Here is an 18,661-nt window from a genome sequence, read left to right on the forward strand (position 1 = left end):
ACACACACACACACACACACACACACACACACACACACACACACACACACACACACACACACACACACACACACACACACACACACAGAGCGTTAAATAACCCACAGCCCACAGACGTTGGCCTATAAAAACTACACAGTGCAGCTATGGCTTAAAGGACGTTTTTAAAAAAAATAGATGTTAAAAAGACGCTGAACACGTCTGAAATGAGAATCGCTAGGGTACAGACGACATCATTCAGTTTGTCACATCAAGCGTCGTGTGCTGCAGACGACGTGAGAACATGGTGAAAATCCACAAACAACAAAAAAAACAACTACCTTGATGTAAACCATGAAAAACAACATTTTTCTCTACATGTGTGACACCAGTGTTTAAGGCACAGTCTCTACAGTCGTTCCACTGCTGCCATATATATATTATAAATCACCGAGAGGAACCTGAACGTTGTGAAAAATGTTTCACATTCAGTTTTTCCTGATTTGATTATGAACAGAATGTTTGAGTTTAAGTTTTATCTGAATTTTTAAAAGATTTTTCCATAAAAGTGCAACAGGCCCTTGGGTTGTTGATAAAGTAGTGGATGTTTCCCTGACGCCTCCCCAGGATTAAAAAAAAGTGCTACAACAGACTCGATAACACCTGTCAGGAGTATTGCAACAACTCAACACGTTTTCATCCAATTAGATCCAGAGCTGCAATAACTCGTCTCACAGCTTTGTCGAATGAACAAACCGCATCAGGCGACATCAGAGGGCAGCTTTTTCTCCGAGACCAAACTCCATTCAAAAATCAGATTCTCTATGTCAGCTGCTGTCCTGGTTCTCTGAGTTTTATCACGTTCACATTTGTTCACTATTGAGGCCCACAGTGTCCAAAATACTGTGAAATCATTTTCTAACTGTTTGTAAAAACGGGCTATACAAATAAAATTGCCTTGCCTTGCCTTGCCTAATTTGTAACATTTTCATGAAACGTTCATTTCATTTTTTTTTCTTTTCACAGTAACACATGTTTTATTTTTTTTCAAAAGTCAATTTTTATATTTGCATTTCTCTTCATGACACTCAGTCAAGTCTGAGTTTCAGCCAATCACAGGACACCAAACTTGCAGCAACCCATTAACCTGCTTCAAAACAGCCAAACTATGGTCGACAGATGAGTTTTGTCTAATTACAACACAGCTGAGATAACAGTCAATAATTATCTTGTTATCTGGGCAGCTTTTGTAGGAACTGAAACATCCGTTAATAAGGATTTTAAATCTTTTATTTTATCTAAAAGTATTGCTGTCTATTTTGATTCTGTCTTTAATTACATTTTTCACACAATATATTTGTCTATATCTGTGAGAAGCCACAAATTATTTCAGTGTAACTTGCATGACGACAATGAAGCTGATTCTGATTTATGACATAAATAAAATTGTTCCTACAAAAATAGAAAATCTGAAAGAATATTTTCCACTCAGAATTTGAGTTTCTATTATTTTTTGATGAGTTCAGTTGTTTCTATTGATCTTTATTCAGATGATTATTGATTTTAAAATGCCTTTGTCTTTGGGGTTTCATACCTTCTTTGTTTGTCCTGATGCCTTTTCATTCACCACAGTTTTATATTGATTCATTTGAATGTGTATTTTTTTTTTTTGAATGGAGTTCGGTGAGACCATCTGTCCTGTAGAGCACAGTCGAGCTAAAAAACAAAACAAGACTCTGGAGACCTCGAAGATTGTGGGTTGGGCCTCAGAACTCCTCGTCCTCCGAGCTGAGGTAGTTCTGCTTCTTCCTCACGTTCCAGTGCAAACACTGGGCCAGGCTCTCGAACCAGTCGTTGACCGGGTCCCGGAAACAGATGGAGGGAACGGGGAAGCAGGAAGTGGTGATGGTAATACTGTGGAGGAGGAATGCAAAAGGAGAGAAAGGAGGTGAGAAGGCAGCAGGCCGGACCAGGAAGAAGAAGTTCCAGGTATGCGCAATCACAGAGAGGAGGTGTTGACATTAGATACAGCAACACAACTTCCTCCTGAGGCAACAATACGGTGTTTCTTAAGAAGCTCAGTGTGACTGGCAGCTGGTTTCAGAGAGCTGATTATGTTTGTTTGAGTTACATAAAGGAAGCGGCAGATCTGGCTCAGGAGACTCTGCTGGGCTCAGGCCCCGTTCAGCAGGTGGGTGAGGTTACGTAACAAAGTGTCGATGCAGCTGCCGAGCGAGTTAAACTTATTATCCTCCTCCAGATCTGACGGCTTCGCTCTGCCTCATTTACTCTGTTTCACCTTCACTGTCTGCTGTGATGAGCAACGCGTATGTGGACCGACCTGTCGCCGTGGCAGATCTCCTGTCTCTTCCTGCCGTCGAACGACACCCAGGCCGTGTTCCTGGCGTCACGGGAAAGCATGATCTGAAAAACACCAGCCAAGAATTCACAATTTTCTCAGGTGCAAGGGAACGGGTTTTTATCTCCTCACATGAGATTGAATTCAAGAGTTCAGTCCTACGTGCAGGTACAGAGCGGTAAATACCTTGAGCTCGACCCCGGCCGGCACCACGATGGGTCTGAAGGAGAGTGAGTGGGGGCAGATGGGGGTGATCATGATGGCTGGGACATTGGGGTGGATCATGGAGGCTCCTGCGGCGACGGCGTAGGCGGTGCTTCCTGTAGGCGTGGACACAATCACACCTGAGGACAGAGACACAAACCGTGTTAACTCACAGATGCTTTTTCTGTATTCATTCACCTGTTGATTGTTTCACTGCGTCGAGACAAGGCAGAGTCACTGACGACTTTAACATCACTTCCTTTTAATGACCTTCTATTGGTTTTATTAAGACGTGTTTTGTCTGTCATGAAGTCTCTTTTAATAGTCCTGATTTACACTGAAGAGTGTCGTCTTTCTTCGCTCTGAACTTCACCTTATCGCTGTCTTAAGTTTGTGTATTTGGCCTCGGAGCCTCTGTCCATTAATGTTTCTGTTTTCTATAAACTTGTTTTCAGAGGTGCTACATAAATAAAGGTATTTGTTTAACAAATAGTTTCCATAAAAATGTCACCACTGTACAACATGTGAGTAACTTTAAAGTTTAACTCCATTACAACAATTCTACATGACTTATATACGGTACTTATATATAGAATTAAACTGTCAGTTTAACAAACTCAGTTTGCAAGAGAGAGAGAGAGAGAGAGAGAGAGAGCAGGGAAAGTCACAATGTAACATAGTAATAGTAATACTGTAGAACAGCAACAATCATCATGTTAATTGTTCAACGCTCTTGCTGATATCAGTGATGATGAAATCTAATAACAGTAATAACATCATAAAGTAACTTATAGTCAATCACAGTAAATTCAGCAGCAGGTGTTAAACAGGGAAGTTGTTGGTTTGTGTCTCTATGGGAAGTGAACACATAAAACTTTTATCGTCATCTTGTTCAACGTTTCTTCCTTGATGTTGAGATAAAACCGTCACCACGTCGGTCAGAGCGCCGTGACGCTGTGCACGGTGTGAGCCGGGCTGTTTAAAAACATATGCATGATGTTTACCTGTAAGGAGGTCAGTAACCTTGTTTGCAACGGTTTTTAAAGGTGTGAATTTTGCTTTTTTTCCCTGTTTATTTAACGAACGTCCTCTGACACGACTGGAAGCCTGTGTACAGAGCGCACGGCCTTCTGGTAAGGTGAAGGCCAGTCACACGTGGACAGACTAAACTTTGCCCGATGCACGTGTCACTATCTTGTTCTCATTCAGCCTGATTGTCTACGAAACACAAACTCTGTCCTGGAGAGGAAAAGTGCTCACTCAGCGTCTTCACACACACTTTCTTCGGGATTAATAAATGGTAAATGGTCTGTATTTATATAGCGCTTTTACTATACCTGAAGGCTTTACAGTACATTGCATTCACCCATTCACACACACATTCACACACTGATGGCGGTAGCTGCCATGCAAGGCGCGAACCACGACCCATCAGGAGCAAGGTGGGTAAGGTGTCTTGCCCAAGGACACTCTATCTATCTATCTATCTATCTATCTATCTATCTATCTATCTATCTATCTATCTATCTATCTATCTATCTATCTATCTATCTATCTATCTATCTTCCTGGGGTCAAAACGTATACATGGGGAAAATAAAAGAGTACACATAGATAGATATAGACAAGAACCAATACAGGGGTCAGGGGTCAGGGCTCACTCACCGTCTCCCTGCACTGTGGTGATGAGGTGTCCGTCCAGGAAGAGGTCGACGTTGGACAGGTAGGAGGAGGGGCCTCTGTCCACCACCACCTCGTTCAGCACCTGAAACAGACACGTTGGGCTCAGCTGCGAGTGTACGTGATCTGAGGTGACATCACTGAGCGGCGCGCACTTGTCTGCACGCCGCGCCGGTTTAACCACATTCCTGCAGCAGCTGAGTGCAGTGATTAGAGCTCAGAGAGAAGAAGCTTCGGCTCGCTGCTGAAAACACCTTGCTAGAGCTCGAGCTCCATGTTTTTCCACAGCTCATGACATCGTTTGCTCACGTGTCTTTTAAACAACAGCTTTAATTTCCCCCCTCAGGTGTCAGGGTAAAGACAGGGTGAATCACTATGACGACAAGGGAGGGGGAGCTGTTTAGGTGTGTTGACAGGTTTAAGCTCCTGTTTTTGCTTTGTCACGCTGTCGTAGCAAACCATCCTGTCTTTGTTTGTTTTGTGTTACGTATGTTTGAATATTGAATTGAATTGAATCAATATTTGTACCAATGTCTTTCTTCTCTGATCCCCAATCAATCAGACTCAATTTGTATGTAACACTTTTCATATAAACAAATCAATGCAAAACAAAGTGCTTTACAAAATAAAAGCAATAAATCAACCCTAAGCTCCATTCCCTCACACACAAAATAATAATCAATGACCAAATAATAAATAAAAATAAAGAAGATGATAGTAAGAGGAACCGAGGAAGAACAAAGATTATGATAAAAGTGAATTAAATATCAAAACAGAGGAAGTTGTAACGAGTTGTAGTGAGGAAAAAGGTCATTAAAAATCTAGTAAAAACGATGATGTAATAGTAAAGATAAAATAATAAAACACTAAGAGGAGAGGGGATGTTTGAAATTGAGTAAAACCAGAAGTAAAAGTAGGAAGTTGCAAACAATCAAATCACTTCACGTTTTCACTACAGAGCCAATCAGCTCTTAGGGTTTTCAAACAAACAGACGTGAAACCTCTTTGCATAAACATTGTTAAGTGTGAATATTAATGTTGGAAAATGTTTCCAGGCCTGGTGCTTGGTGCTTGGTGCTTGGTGCTTGGTGCTTGGTGCTCGTACCTGATAGTGCACCACTTTGCGGTTGCTGTCCACGTCCCCGTTGGTCAGGATGATCCCCTTCTCGTCCACTCTGGCCTTCTTCTCCCAGTTCTCTTTCAGCACTCGCACCTTCAAGCGGCTTCGCAGGACAATGGCAGCGTTGCCTGTAAACAAAGACACAAGGAAATAAATACTCACTTAAATATTCTTAACATTTAGGATAATACAATTTGAACATGGTACTGACAAATATATTTGACAAAATTAAACAAAACAACAAAGAACGCTATGAATTGAAGAAAAGCAGATTTATCACATGTGGTGTTTGGCTGATTCAGAAAATGAGTTTCATTCTGTTCTCTTTTGCCCTTTTCATGTGAAAACTGTGCAGTTTTATTCAGGCAGATAAAAACAGATTTATTACATATGGATGATGTACAAGGATTCAGACTAAGCTTGTTACCTGGACAAAGTACAGGAGACGAGGAAGTAAAATCAAGATAATCTGTGGACTGTACAAGCCATTTGACACGCGTTTCCTTTTATTTTCTTCTTGAATGAATATTAGTGATACATTATTTTGTAGCTTAATTTATTGACTGAATTTATTTTGCAACCAGTAGATGACAAGTGTCGGACAAGCCAGGCTGACTGACTATACTGTGTGTGGTGTGAGTAGTGTCTCATACACTGGAGCAACATTCAGTACCTTCGATGATTTGAGTGACCTGAGACTTGTAGGTGTCAAACTTAAAGGGGGTCAGGAAGCCCAGAGAGCCCAGGTGGAAGGCCATCACAGGTGGAACGCTCTCCTGCAGGTAAACAAACAGGTGAGTGCGGCCTCAGAGAATGACAGACTTTCTTTCTTTCTTTCTTTCTTTCTGAGTGACAGCTGCTGATTACCTGGAAGAGCGAGGATGCATACAGCAGAGTCCCGTCTCCCCCGAGACAGATGATGAAGTCGACGCGGTTTGAGATGTCGTCGTGATCTAAAACGTCCACATAATAAAACCCTTTAAACATCTTGCACGGCGTCCGCACGCAGTGACCACAACAAAGATGGCCGCCTCGTACCTTCTCTGAATGTGCAGAACTTCTTGGTGATGGCCCCAAAGTTTTCGTCCCCTGAAATGGCCGGGTCCTCCAGCACCTTCTTCTCCACATAAACAATCAAATTTTGCACCTACAGCAACACAAAGGACAGAAGAACGTGAGGCTGAAGTCCCAGCACCAGGCTGAGAGTCACATACCACCTCTTCTAACTGTTACTGTTGTGACACTTTCTACTTCATGATTTTGATATTGTGATTGCATTGTTGAAGGGAAAGTAGAGAACTGTGAGCAGGATTCATGCTCATTCTGAAACAGACAGTTTTGCATCACGAGCTCAACGCCTCATCCGTTCACACACACACGCACACTTTCACTTGTGTTTTTACCTCTGTGAGGAATGTGCACAGCTCTTTGAAAGGCTCCAGCAGACTGGCATCTCGGATCTTCTTGATCACGAGGACACTTTTCGGCGGCTTGTTCCATGTCAGTCTCTGACTGGCCGGGTCCTGGATGTGCCTGTACGCAAAAACAACAACAAAAACAAGAACAATGTTCACCTCAGGAGGGAGAAAGCGACTCGTCAGCTGATGTAAGATCTGTTAACTAACGAAGCATCGCAGCTTTTATCATAACCAGGCCCGCTTAGCGCTGATCCAATTAGAGACAGAGGCTTAAAGTGCAACTCTGTTACCACACACTGTTCTTCACACCCCGTGTGTCTGCAGGCTTCACCTCGACTCAACACACACACAATGTAAAAGAAACAAAAACAAAGGACAAACACAATGTAAAAGAAAACTTATAATAAAATTCATAAAATGATGTGCAAAACACTACGGCATCAGAAATGGTTCAAAGCTGAATTTGGGAATCACAAAGTACAGTTCAACAACGCTGCTGTCTGTTGACTTGTATTAGTTACAGCTCTTAACGTGGAGCGTTAGGATGTTACTGCTGCTTATACAAGGGTTTATTTGTGTGATGTGATTAGAGCTCTGAAGCAGCCATTTCCTAAATCAACAAGTGAGCATTCATGTGTTAAGTTACAAAAACGTCCTAAATTCTTATCACGCAGTCAGATGATCGATACATCATACATCTCCACGCTGCTCGTCACACACATTTGCTCTGCTGTAAATAGCTGGTGAATTAGCACCACGGCCGCAATCCGACATTCACGACATCACATGAGAAGAACGCACTTTTCTGGGTAGAAGCAGCGGCGAGATCTCCGAGAGGCCGAGGAGAGGATTCCCGACATGCATCTGTTGCAGGGAAACGAATGAGTGACCAGCTGTGGTCATGTGAGGTTGAAGGCCGAATGATAACTATGAGGTGTCACGTAACAGGTTAGATCAGCTCCTGATTGCAGAGCTGGTTGAGCATCAGTTTGTTCTTTTATTCTCAGACACATCATTTTTTGTCTCAATTAATTTGGATAAACTGAGTCTGTAAGAACTCTGCACGTAGAAATACAAAGCTGGAAATGGCTACAACCCAACGCACCGACACTGGAAGACTGGCAAGGGACTGTTCACGAAATCCACTTCATGGATGGACTGACATTCGCTCTAAAATTGCATTCTGAGAAATGTAAGAGTTGGTGGTTCAAGTGGATCAGATATATAAGATCACAGAGACCTGAACTGCTTTAAGTATCTCTATTACATGCCTTGAAGTACCAGTCTATTAATCTTGATGGAAAAAATTAGTAAATGTGACTTTTGTTCAAATGTTTGTAAAATGAAAGGGAGAGTAATAGCTTGGAGAATATGTTAACACAATTGTTCAAATACATGTTTTTGTTTAGCTCTGTATGGGTGTAATGGTACTGAAATGGCTTTCTATGTTTCTCCCTGATAAAAATAACATTTAAAAAAAAGAAAGAAAAAGGAAATACAAAGCTGCTGATCAGACAATCTACCAATCAGATACAGCATGACAGTGACAGGAAAAAATTCCCGCTCTTTCACTTCTTCTGATATGACATGCAACAACACGAGATGCTGCAGGTCAAATAAAAAATTGAAAAGTAAGTCTCACCCCCGTTCTAACATGCCCTGTTCATGTTTCATCTTTCCTCATAAAATAGAAATGTACCAAGCAATATTTTGAAATGAAACAAAAAACACCAGAAAAAAACCACAAGATGACCACAGATGATTTGCAGAAGCTCTGATGTGTCGAGGTTTTTGGGGACTAAACCTTTAAAACAGTATGAGGATGTAAAATCCCTACTCTCTCCGTCTCTGTGTGATGAGGAACGACTGTTATCTTGTCAACATATTGTTTGTAGCGAGTAGAAAAGCAATTACAAGGAGCTAGGGAGGAGGAGCGCCACTAAAAAAAATTTACAAAATGGAAAAACTGACACACAAATGGAGAAGTGGACAAAAAATTAGGAAACTGGAAACTTAGACATTAGACAATGAATGTACTTTCCAAGCTTTGTTTGTTGCGTGTTTATGTTTTCAAGTACGCAAATATATAGATTCATACACATACAAATAAATAAATATAGTGGAACATTTCCTGTGAGATGAACTGAGTGACCTGAACTGAAACTGCAGAGTTCCACAAACAAAAACAGAGGGAAAGTTGATTAGCATTTGAAATGGTGCTAAATGTGTGGAGCTCTGATCTATTCACCAGCACCTCAAAGCCTCCACAGCCCGACCTTCCTCTTTCATCCCACCACCGGCTCTGTGCACATCTCAGGGCCGAGCTCTTTCAACACGACCAGTGTGATAACACGCAAAAAACAAAACAAAAAAAAACACAGATGCTGCAACTTCCACCTCATACGGAGAAAACCCAATCAAACCTCGATCATCTGATAGAAAATATAAAAAAAATACACATCAAACTCAGATAAACGCACACAGGGCAGAAGATAAGCCTAAGTGAGATATCAGTTCACATCACGTCAACATCTGCTCGACCTGCTGCCGCTTCCTATCTCACAGACTTTAGAAGATGCTGCTCTCACCATTTCCACACTTTGTTCTCGTTGTGGTTCCCCGGTGTGTCCTGCAGCACGTACTGGTTGAACTTCATGACTGAATGTAACATGTAACTGGGACGCTGCCTCGGGATCCTCTCAGCTGGAGAACGGAGCTCTGTACAGGTTTCCCAATTGGCCGCAGCAGCAGCAGCAGCAACAGCTCATTCTGCCTCAGACGATGACGACAACAACAACAGCAACAGAAGCTTCCTCCGGGCCGGCTGTCAGTGTGAGCAAGGCTGAGCGAGTGTGAGCGCCTCCTCCATGCGCTGTGGTCGAGGCTCCAGGGGGCAGCTACCGACCCTCGCGGCCGGATTCACCGCTGCTATATTTGTTCCAGCGAGGACTTAACACCAAAGCCTCTCTGTGCATTCTGCTGCTCATTTAAAGCTCCCACTCATCTTAAGGTTGACTCTGTCTCAACCCCCGCCTACTCTGCTCAGTCGGACACGCCCATTTCAGGGAAAGGGTTTTCCTTATTGGACAGGTGTGTTGTCCTCAAACGCAAGAATGACACAAGAGCTGCTGCTGCTGGACTGGTAGATCCACTGCAGTGACTCTATAGCTGCGTATTGTCCCACAGTTAATCTTTATACAAGAGGCTGGGACTCCTCCAACCAAACGTCACCTCCAGTTACTAATGAAGTGACAGGGTGTGCAGTGTTTCTCTCTGTAGGAAACAATCACAACCGGGTCATGTGCAGGAAGGGGGAAGTCCAGGGTGAAATATACAGGCAGGGCTTTCTGGGTAAATGATGCAACTGTGTATGATGGGAATGTAACAGGATGTAACCGAGCTTTTTAAAGTCCAACTACAGAGAGTTAAACACAGCCACTGGCTCTTTATCACCGATGAAAACACACACACAGTAGATGAGGTAAAGTGTTCACACGCAGAGGAAACCTGCTCTCCAGGATCACTGTGTTTACATTAATACTTTACATTCATACCTACATACATTAAACCACACATGTAATTAGATGCTCTGTTATTAACTCTTATCTAAGTGTGTGTCACTCACAGTGGTCACTGAGACTTAAACAGCCACAAAACATCTGTTCCTGCTGTGGACTCGAAGGAATTCCTATTTATAACTCACATTGTGCAGGAATGTAGACACTACAACTTGTAGAAGTCACCACCTTATGTGTCATCCCTCTTGACCCTAAAGACTTTCCGCTCTCAAAACAATGACATCATATTAGTCCAGCAATGAACACCAGTCCTCGGATATCAGGCCTCATTAGTGTGGTGTAATAACCAGTACAAACAAAACACAACTCTGACCACAGCGCCACACCTTTCCCAGAAGGAGGAGAAATTCTTCTTTATAAAAAGATAAATAGATTTACATAACTTGACACTCTGTCACCGAGAAGCCGGCTCAGTAACCTGATTAGAGGTCTGACTGACTAAACTGGTAACTGTTTAATGTCATGAGCGTTCATGTTGTCGTCTTATTTTAAACCTGGTTGTTGTCAGAATTAAATACACTGAAATAATCACGATCCCTTTTTATAGAAACACATCTGCTTGTTTCTATTAATATATAAATACATACTGTATTTGAATGTATAAAAAATCACTGAAACCTGCCAGATATATGGATAGATAGATATGACTTTTTCATATTTTATTTTATATTCCTGTACTCAGGTCTCAGTTGTAAATAGGACTCCCTGACTGAATAAAGTATATATTTATACTGTATGTACACACATTTTATGTTACTTTATACCATTATTAGTGTTGTCAAAATTAACATGTGAACACCACTATTTTTTCTGACACGCGAACACACATTCTGTTAAATTGACATTTGACCCACAGTTTGAATCAGTTGCCAGAGATGAATCAGCTGCAGTCTCAAGCTAAAACATGTTTTTTATGCCAAATGCAGAGTATTTACACATACAAATGTACAAATCAATACAGCATACCGTAGTAGCAACATGATATAGTATCACAGTAATTTGTGTGGCAATAGTGTATTATTCATGCACATCATGTATTATTATATAAATTGCAAATACGTTTTTAAACCTAGAATAACAGAGTAGTTTGTTTTGGCCAGTCTGTCTGCTTGACAATCCTATTTGCAAAAATAAAAATGGTTTAGGTGACATGAACAGATTTTTTCCTCTTAGATAAAACTACGGTGGCCCTCAGAGCTCAACACACTGCAAAGACACAAAGTGTATTGGATATCCTTTGATAAAACAGATGCTGTATCCTACTAACAGTCCTTCACAGATGCTGACAAAGTTTTTCTCCGTGGCAAAAAGGTAACAATTTTAGTTGCAATACTGATTCCCACCTCTAGCTCCCTGTGTATGTGGCTTCAGTTCAAATATTTAAATCTACTGGTGAAAGTGTTCTGGTGACAGAGTGACACATTCATTGTCTGTGGTGAAGATGTTCATTGAGTTGTTGTTATGTAACTGTTCTGAGAACAGTCAAATAGATCATCGTCATCACACACACCTGTGGCATGTCAGGAAACAGCCCGGGACATGGTGGACTGATGCGTCCTAACTGTGTCCTCGTCTCTTTGTTCTCTCTAATCTCGGGGTGTGTTTGGGGCGTCGGAGAAAAGTTACAAGTGGAAGTTCTCTCAGTAGCAGAAAAACAATGAACACCTAAAGCCATGAAACACAGTGAGACTGGGCAGTATCAGAACCACGCCCTGCACAGAGAGCAGACCGGGTCCAGTGTCAGGCTCCAGGCAAACGGCTGCCACTTCACTTTGATCTCTGCTGTTTTTTTATGGCTCCTCTATCTGCGATTGAGCAGCATGTGACTCAATGTTGGGTTTTTTTGGCAGGGTTTTCTTCTGTGGAAGAGGGATCCACCTGTACTCTGATGTTACGATGACCTAATTCTGCTACTTTTAACCTGTCGAGCTGCTTTGAGGAAGATAATCCCTCATTTACTGCCTCCTAAAAACAAACAGCGCTAGGAGCCACTTATGTGAGCGCGGGGGTCAAGAGGTCGGCCGTCTGTCTGGGCGCTGACGGAGACTCTGGCGTCTCAGCTCTGATTGATTGTGTAGGTTTGAGCCGCAGCTCCAACAGGTGGACACATTACAGGAACATGAATGCCTCTTATCTACAACAGCAGTCAATGCAACAATTAAATATGTGTGTACCTTTGAGAGGAGCTTGATAGCAGCCAGACCGATAGATTGATAACCCGCTGATTAATTCTCTGATACTGTTTCATGTTTGATTGCATTATATGGTAAAACCACTGGCACTGAATCCACACGTAGGCACCAGCTCAAACTGAGAGCAAGGAGACCCAAGTTGTTTGGATTCTGAACACAGTAAATCAATCAACTGATCAATGAATTAACCAAAAACACTCATCACACTTTATTTAAAGGGATACGCCAACATTTTTTTTTCATGTCTTGCCTCACTCCCGAGTCCATGACAAGCAGATAGACACCATCCTTTCGACTGTGCGTGCAGTAACAAGGGAGATAGAGCCCGTATCGCCCGTAATTAGCTTAGCTCATAGGTAGTGTTGTCGTGGACTCGGGAGTGAGGCAAGACACGGAAAAAAAATTTTTTTTTGGCGTATCCCTTTAAATCCATCCGGTGCCATATTTGTCTTATCTGACGTTTGAATGAAGTTTTTACATGTCACTGTAAAACAAGCAATTTGCAGACTGTCTTGCATAAAGTGATAAAAGTAATACAAAAAAGATGTTATTATAATCATACATAGTGTGTTTTGTATGTGAGGTCTCAAACCTGAAAAACACACACACACACACACACACACACACACACACACACACACACACACACACACACACACACACACACACTGCAGACATAACAGAGACACGTTTCAGCTCTGAGCTCCAGGATTCAAACTGAACAACCACTCTCAGCTTCAACATCAATGTCTGAAGTAAACTGAAGTAAACATCACTGACGATCATGACTTAATTACAAACATTAGTGACCTCGGTAGGTCAGTAGAATTCGATAGAACTTAAATAGAAAAGCCTGTGTTGATGGATCCATGATGTGAAAAACCTGAAGCCTTAACCAACGACCAACAAGATCCAAAACAACTTGTCTTTGAGTGACTTACATGACAGCGTGTGGGTTCTGCAGCATGCACGCCTTGGGTCCGAACGTGGTGACGGGACTTGGTCCATGAAGAGATTGCGTCCTCCTGAAAGAGACAAGGACGGGTCTTCAGTGACAGAAGCTTCTGGACACATGATGCGTGAATGAACCTGTGAGAGTTGTTAAAGAAAAACCCAGCATGCTTCAAAGTGAAGGTTATCTTTAAACCAAAGAAAATAAAAAGAAGAAGTGAAAGTTTCCTTTGATCTCAGGTGCCTGACGTTGTGGAGGTCTGTAAAAGTCCCACATCGCATAAAGAATCCCTAAGAAAAGCTTCTAATTTTGTTTATCTGTTTTAAGGTACAAGAGAGGAGAATAGAAATATTAATAATTAACAGCTGATGAACTTCTACTGTTTTACATGACCGGACGCTGCAGCTGTGCAGCCGTCTGTGACCTCTGAACAACACGTCCGGTGCCATGAACTGTTTCACCGGCACACGGAGATAATTCATTGCGAAACACCTGAAGAACAAACATTTGTATCTGTGTGAGCTGCAGCACAAACACTGTGTCACTCTGACAGTTTTAATAACCATTAACATGAACACATCAGATGTGTTAATCCACAGAGCGGCTGCTCCCAGATCAGTGATATTCAGCAGCCGTGGGGCAAAACAAGATGGTCGCCTCCAACTACAGAAGCTCAAATCCTCTTAACAGTCTGATTCTGCACATTCACCATCTGCTGTTCCCGCTCCTTAAAAGCTACAGTAATCAATATTTTCATCATTTACACTGTACAAAAAAAAACAAGCGTTTGTGAAGTGACTGTTGGCCGCTGCAGTTTGGTTTTCCTGCTTTTTCAAGTTCAATTTAATTCAGTTTTATTTGTATAGCTACAATTCATAATATAACATTATTTTAAAGCTCTAAGGTGAGGTTGGGGCACTTTAGCTATGACAAAGATCTGCAAAAACAAAATACAACACATGCACGTCCTGCGTCCTAAGTGGGCGTGGTCATGATACTTGTTTACGTCAAAACAGAATAACAATACAACACCAGATAGATACAGTTTGAATTCACACTTAATTTTAGTAGCCAGTTTAAATCTGATCACTCAGAACAAAATCACATCAGACTAAATAACCCTCTGTTTTCCCTGCACAAACTGTTGACTAATATTAACAACAAACCTCAGTTTTGTCAGTGTTTTAACATTCATGGTTCACGTTTTTTGTGGTGTCTGTAAACATCTGTGTTTGGAAAGCAACGTCAGCAGCTCTTCTAAAAGCACAACGGACAGAGAGAAGAGATCTTGTTGTGAGATCTTTGTAGTAGAGACAGAGACGGGTCACAAATTAATGTGATCACCACAGCACATGAGGAAATTAATTTCACAGCTAGTACTTAAACAGCTGGATGTTCCAATAAACTGTGACCAATGTGCGATCACATGACAGTAAACCATCAAATATTATGTTAATGTGAAATAAAGGAAATCAAATTCCTCCAATGTCACTTATTACACTCAAAGATCATTTTCATCACGTTCAAACTCAAAATGTTAATGAATCATCTCTCTCTTTTAACCCAAATCATGTTCAGATCAGATCCCGATCTCCCTTCAGCCTGGGGAACCCACTTCCCTCATGTCTGGTGCCTATGAGTCACTTTCCCACAACCACAACCACAGAAAAATCTTCCCGTTTCAATTTATAGACAACTGGTGTATTTACTTGAACTTATTCTGACAGACTTTTATCAAATGTCACAGAAATGAGAAGTGTCATTGACAAATTAGGAAAAAAATGTGTTTGAGGGAGGTTGTTTCAACATCTCGGACAAGTTCAACCTGTTTATTTCCACATTTCCACGTCAGTGACGTAACAATCCACATTGGTGCTTTGAGGATGTTGCTAAAACCGGTTGCCATCTTTTCACTTCTCTTTGTCACACACTTCATAACAGTTGTTGCTAAAACACTCAAACTCATTCCTTTGCAACGGCCACAGTGAACAAACAAAATTCTGTTTTCTTGAAGTCATTTCTAGGACGGCTGCAGGGGGCGGAGAGGGGAGACACACACACACACACAAATGTCTGAAGTGGTGCAACAAACATATCATGTCACCAGGCTGTTTGTGTCAAGCATTTCTGAAGCAACCTGAGGCCCAGACATACCTGAATGTTTTTCACCCACTGAAGTGTCACACATGTCTCAGTTTTTGTCCCTCAGGCGACACATTATGAGAATGCAAATACAGACAAGTTTGTGTTCATAGCAAACGAGTCAAAAGAAATGGTAAGTGAGTATCAAGAAGGTTTTGACTGGGGCTGTGCAGTTGATCAAATCTCATTTTAGAGTTTGGTGATGATAAAAACAAGATAATGATCAAACAACTATTGAGCTGAACTCTGTTTCGCAACACATTATCAGCTCTCGCCACTGAAGAAATCAGGTGAATAGATTTCCTGTCTGTTATTGTAACATAAAAGTTGTCTTGCACATTCACCAACTCCGTTTCTGATTAAGAAGTTCATCTGTGATGCATCTTCACTGGTAGTTTCTGACAGACCAGCTTGTAGCTCATCCTTTGATGCACCAGGTGTGTTTGTGTTTGCTGCAGCCTGAAGCAGAGGGAACTACATCAAACCAACAGGGATTAATGACATTTAATCTGAATTGGACGGAATTAAGTACATTTGAGAAAACAAAACAAAAAGGAGCTTTTAGATTCTGTTATTAATTTATTTGCTCTTAGATCCAAATTGATAAAAGTAGCGGTAAATCAGTTATCCCTAAGGCTTTAAGTGTGTCATCTTGAGCAGTTTGCTGGTTCTGTATAAAGTCATTAGAGACGATACCCTGTTTAGCTGCAAATCCCACGCTCACATATTGTGTATACCTGGAAAAACTAGGCTCATTGCTCTTTAATTTGAAATCTTTTTGTTCTTTCCTTCAATAAATGCAATGTGTTTCCAAGGTAATCAGGACCTGAACATTGATCCAAATAATTGCGATTATGATTTTTGTCATGATGGAGCAGCCTGAGTTTTGGGTGAAAGGCTGATTCCTGATCTCCTTGTGAGAAGTCCTATTTTAATATGTTGGATTGAAACATGTTACCGTGTAGTTATCCGCTTATACAATTGTTCTGACCTTTAACTCCAGACACAGTCACGGGTTAGTCAACATCCCTCCCCAACACCCACCTGTACTCGGAGGAGCTGCCGGCCGAAGACGTGCTCAGGCTGCGGGTCTTCCTGTTGCGTCGAGCCAGCCTGCGGCCGGAGACCTCCCCTCCATCACAGGTGGAGCAGCAGTAGGGGGCTGCTTCCACTTGCACCTCCTCTCCACCGTCCATCTCAGACAGCCTGTAAACAAAACACACATCAATCATTCACCAAGCACCAGTTAAATGTGAACTGGCAAATAATCATTAGTCAGTTCAGTCACACTAAAACACACAGCCCTAATCCAAACTGTGCCTCACATGGAGGAAGAAGCTGTTCCAAACTCCACTGGGGGAAAAAATGTCAATTAAACTAATGCCTGATTAATGCAAAAATGCCTAAGAGGGCATTATCTCACATGTGATACACAACATTACACAAGAGCCAGGCTATAATCCGGCGCTGATACAACAGACGAGCTCACACATGTTTATGCAAAACTATTGAAATCAATATCCCATCGATGTTATGTCTCGCTATGGACCCGGAGTCCGAAATAAAGATAGGCCTATACATAATGACTTCGACTAGTTCAGTTAAACAATTTGTTTATCAATATAGAAATAACATTCCTGAACAACTCTTTTAAGTTTTGCGGAAGAGTTAAGCAGCACATCAGTTGTTGTTTGTTTTTTATGCAAACATAACAGCCATTTCAATTCATATACAGACACCACAGTTTCTTCTTCTTCTTTTTTCTTTCTTTCTTTTTTTTAAGTTAGTTGTTAATACCGGATTAATTACATTGAGGTTTTTACGAGTTAGCCTCAACTAGCTGGATAATTAACTAGCAATAACCGAGCGGCACCGTTCAGTCTTCATGCTACAGCCGAGAGCAGCGGCAGACGGACAGGACAGTCTGGTTTAACTGAGAGCTTCTCGCGGGTCTAACTACTGCGACTCGGTAGCTGCAGCGACAGGCGGGTGGTGAGGGGATGAATGGCGCCGGACACAGACGGTACAAGACCCTAACCCTCACCCACAGACACGGACACGGACCCGCACCGAGCTCACTAATGCCGCTCAGCTAGTTAGCAAGTTAGCCGAGCGAGTCGTTAGTCGCGTTTCGGCAACAAAACGTTAACACGGTTCAACCGGTGACGGTTACCCACAACGTTGCGAGGGACGACACGGACGTGGAGCGCAGCAAACCGCCCTGGGATGGGATCACAGTGCCTCTGCACCGGGTCGTGGGGATACTAACAGCGTTACACCATCTTACTTTTTCTAGGAGAGCTGCTGCTGTCAACAGTCGGCTCACCACCACTTCCTGACACCGACCGACCAATCACAGCGGCCCTGCCCGGTGACGTCATATTGGACGACGCGCCACCAGAGCGAGCGACTCTGGCCCCTGGCCGCCGCCACCGATGAAGTGACCAACACAGAGGAGAAACTTTAGTTCAGGACAAGTTTCAGATTATGATGAAAGAATAAACAACAGTTACCGCATTATAAGAAATGAGATCACCCCACTTTGCAATGTCTATGGCAAAAAAAATCTATCTATCTATCTATCTATCTATCTATCTATCTATCTATCTATCTATCTATCTATCTATCTATCTATCTATCTATCTATCTATCTATCTATCTATCTATCTATCTATCTGGTTTTAGAGAAAGAAAGCTGTGGTCATGTAGAGAAATCCCCAGTTTGTTGGGACATTAAAGCCTCTGGAAACCCAAACCCACAAAAGCCTCCTAACTATGTATTTTATGATGTGAGCAGTGCTGTAAAGGTGAGTAAATTTGATGTGAGCCCATTGCAGGCCTTGGTTTGGCCCTTTATGTCTGACTGACTCTGATCTGCTCTGGTTCAGATCTGTCTTTTCATATCTGTGCATTCATGTGAAACACTGTCAACACAAACCACCTGTGTGGGATTGTGTCATAAACTTGCACAGTAAACAAGGTTAGTTACTGTAATAAAACTAATTGAAACTAGTGTTTAACCTTCTAAAGTCATGTTA

At 42.0% G+C, this 18,661-nt stretch overlaps 1 protein-coding gene across 3 annotated transcripts; it reads right to left on the bottom strand.

Annotated features, from left to right (window-relative positions):
• Positions 1 to 171: 171 nt before the first annotated feature.
• On the bottom strand, positions 172 to 17,950 carry nadka (NAD kinase a). Of its 3 annotated transcripts, none has more exons than XM_085781346.1 (13): positions 17,797 to 17,950; positions 16,668 to 16,829; positions 13,471 to 13,554; positions 6,745 to 6,874; positions 6,380 to 6,488; positions 6,209 to 6,294; positions 6,015 to 6,117; positions 5,327 to 5,469; positions 4,207 to 4,306; positions 2,525 to 2,682; positions 2,321 to 2,403; positions 952 to 1,893; positions 172 to 897 (listed from the first exon to the last, which is right to left on the bottom strand). In XM_085781346.1, the coding sequence occupies exons 2-12, from the start codon at positions 16,817 to 16,819 to the stop codon at positions 1,746 to 1,748; spliced, it is 1,296 nt and encodes a 431-aa protein (XP_085637472.1). In that variant the 5' UTR covers positions 16,820 to 16,829; positions 17,797 to 17,950; the 3' UTR covers positions 172 to 897; positions 952 to 1,745. The 3 variants fall into 3 exon arrangements, with proteins under 3 accessions (XP_085637472.1, XP_085637473.1, XP_085637474.1); XM_085781347.1 differs by having other exon boundaries at positions 17,784 to 17,910; XM_085781348.1 differs by lacking the exons at positions 13,471 to 13,554; positions 16,668 to 16,829; positions 17,797 to 17,950 and adding an exon at positions 9,348 to 9,750.
• Positions 17,951 to 18,661: the final 711 nt, after the last annotated feature.

This window comes from Trachurus japonicus, chromosome 7 (assembly GCF_045865225.1).
Source record: "Trachurus japonicus isolate A0001 chromosome 7, Traja_1.0".
In the NCBI taxonomy this organism is placed as follows: domain Eukaryota; kingdom Metazoa; phylum Chordata; class Actinopteri; order Carangiformes; family Carangidae; genus Trachurus; species Trachurus japonicus.

Excerpts from the sequence above, each read along its gene's own strand:
- nadka (XM_085781346.1), bottom strand. The coding sequence starts at position 16,819 with ATGGACGGTGGAGAGGAGGTGCAAGTGGAAGCAGCCCCCTACTGCTGC. Across the intron at positions 6,295-6,379 it reads GTTCTGCACATTCAGAGAAG|ATCACGACGACATCTCAAAC; the intron begins GTACGAGGCGGC and ends TGGACGTTTTAG. Across the intron at positions 6,118-6,208 it reads ATGCATCCTCGCTCTTCCAG|GAGAGCGTTCCACCTGTGAT; the intron begins GTAATCAGCAGC and ends GTTTACCTGCAG.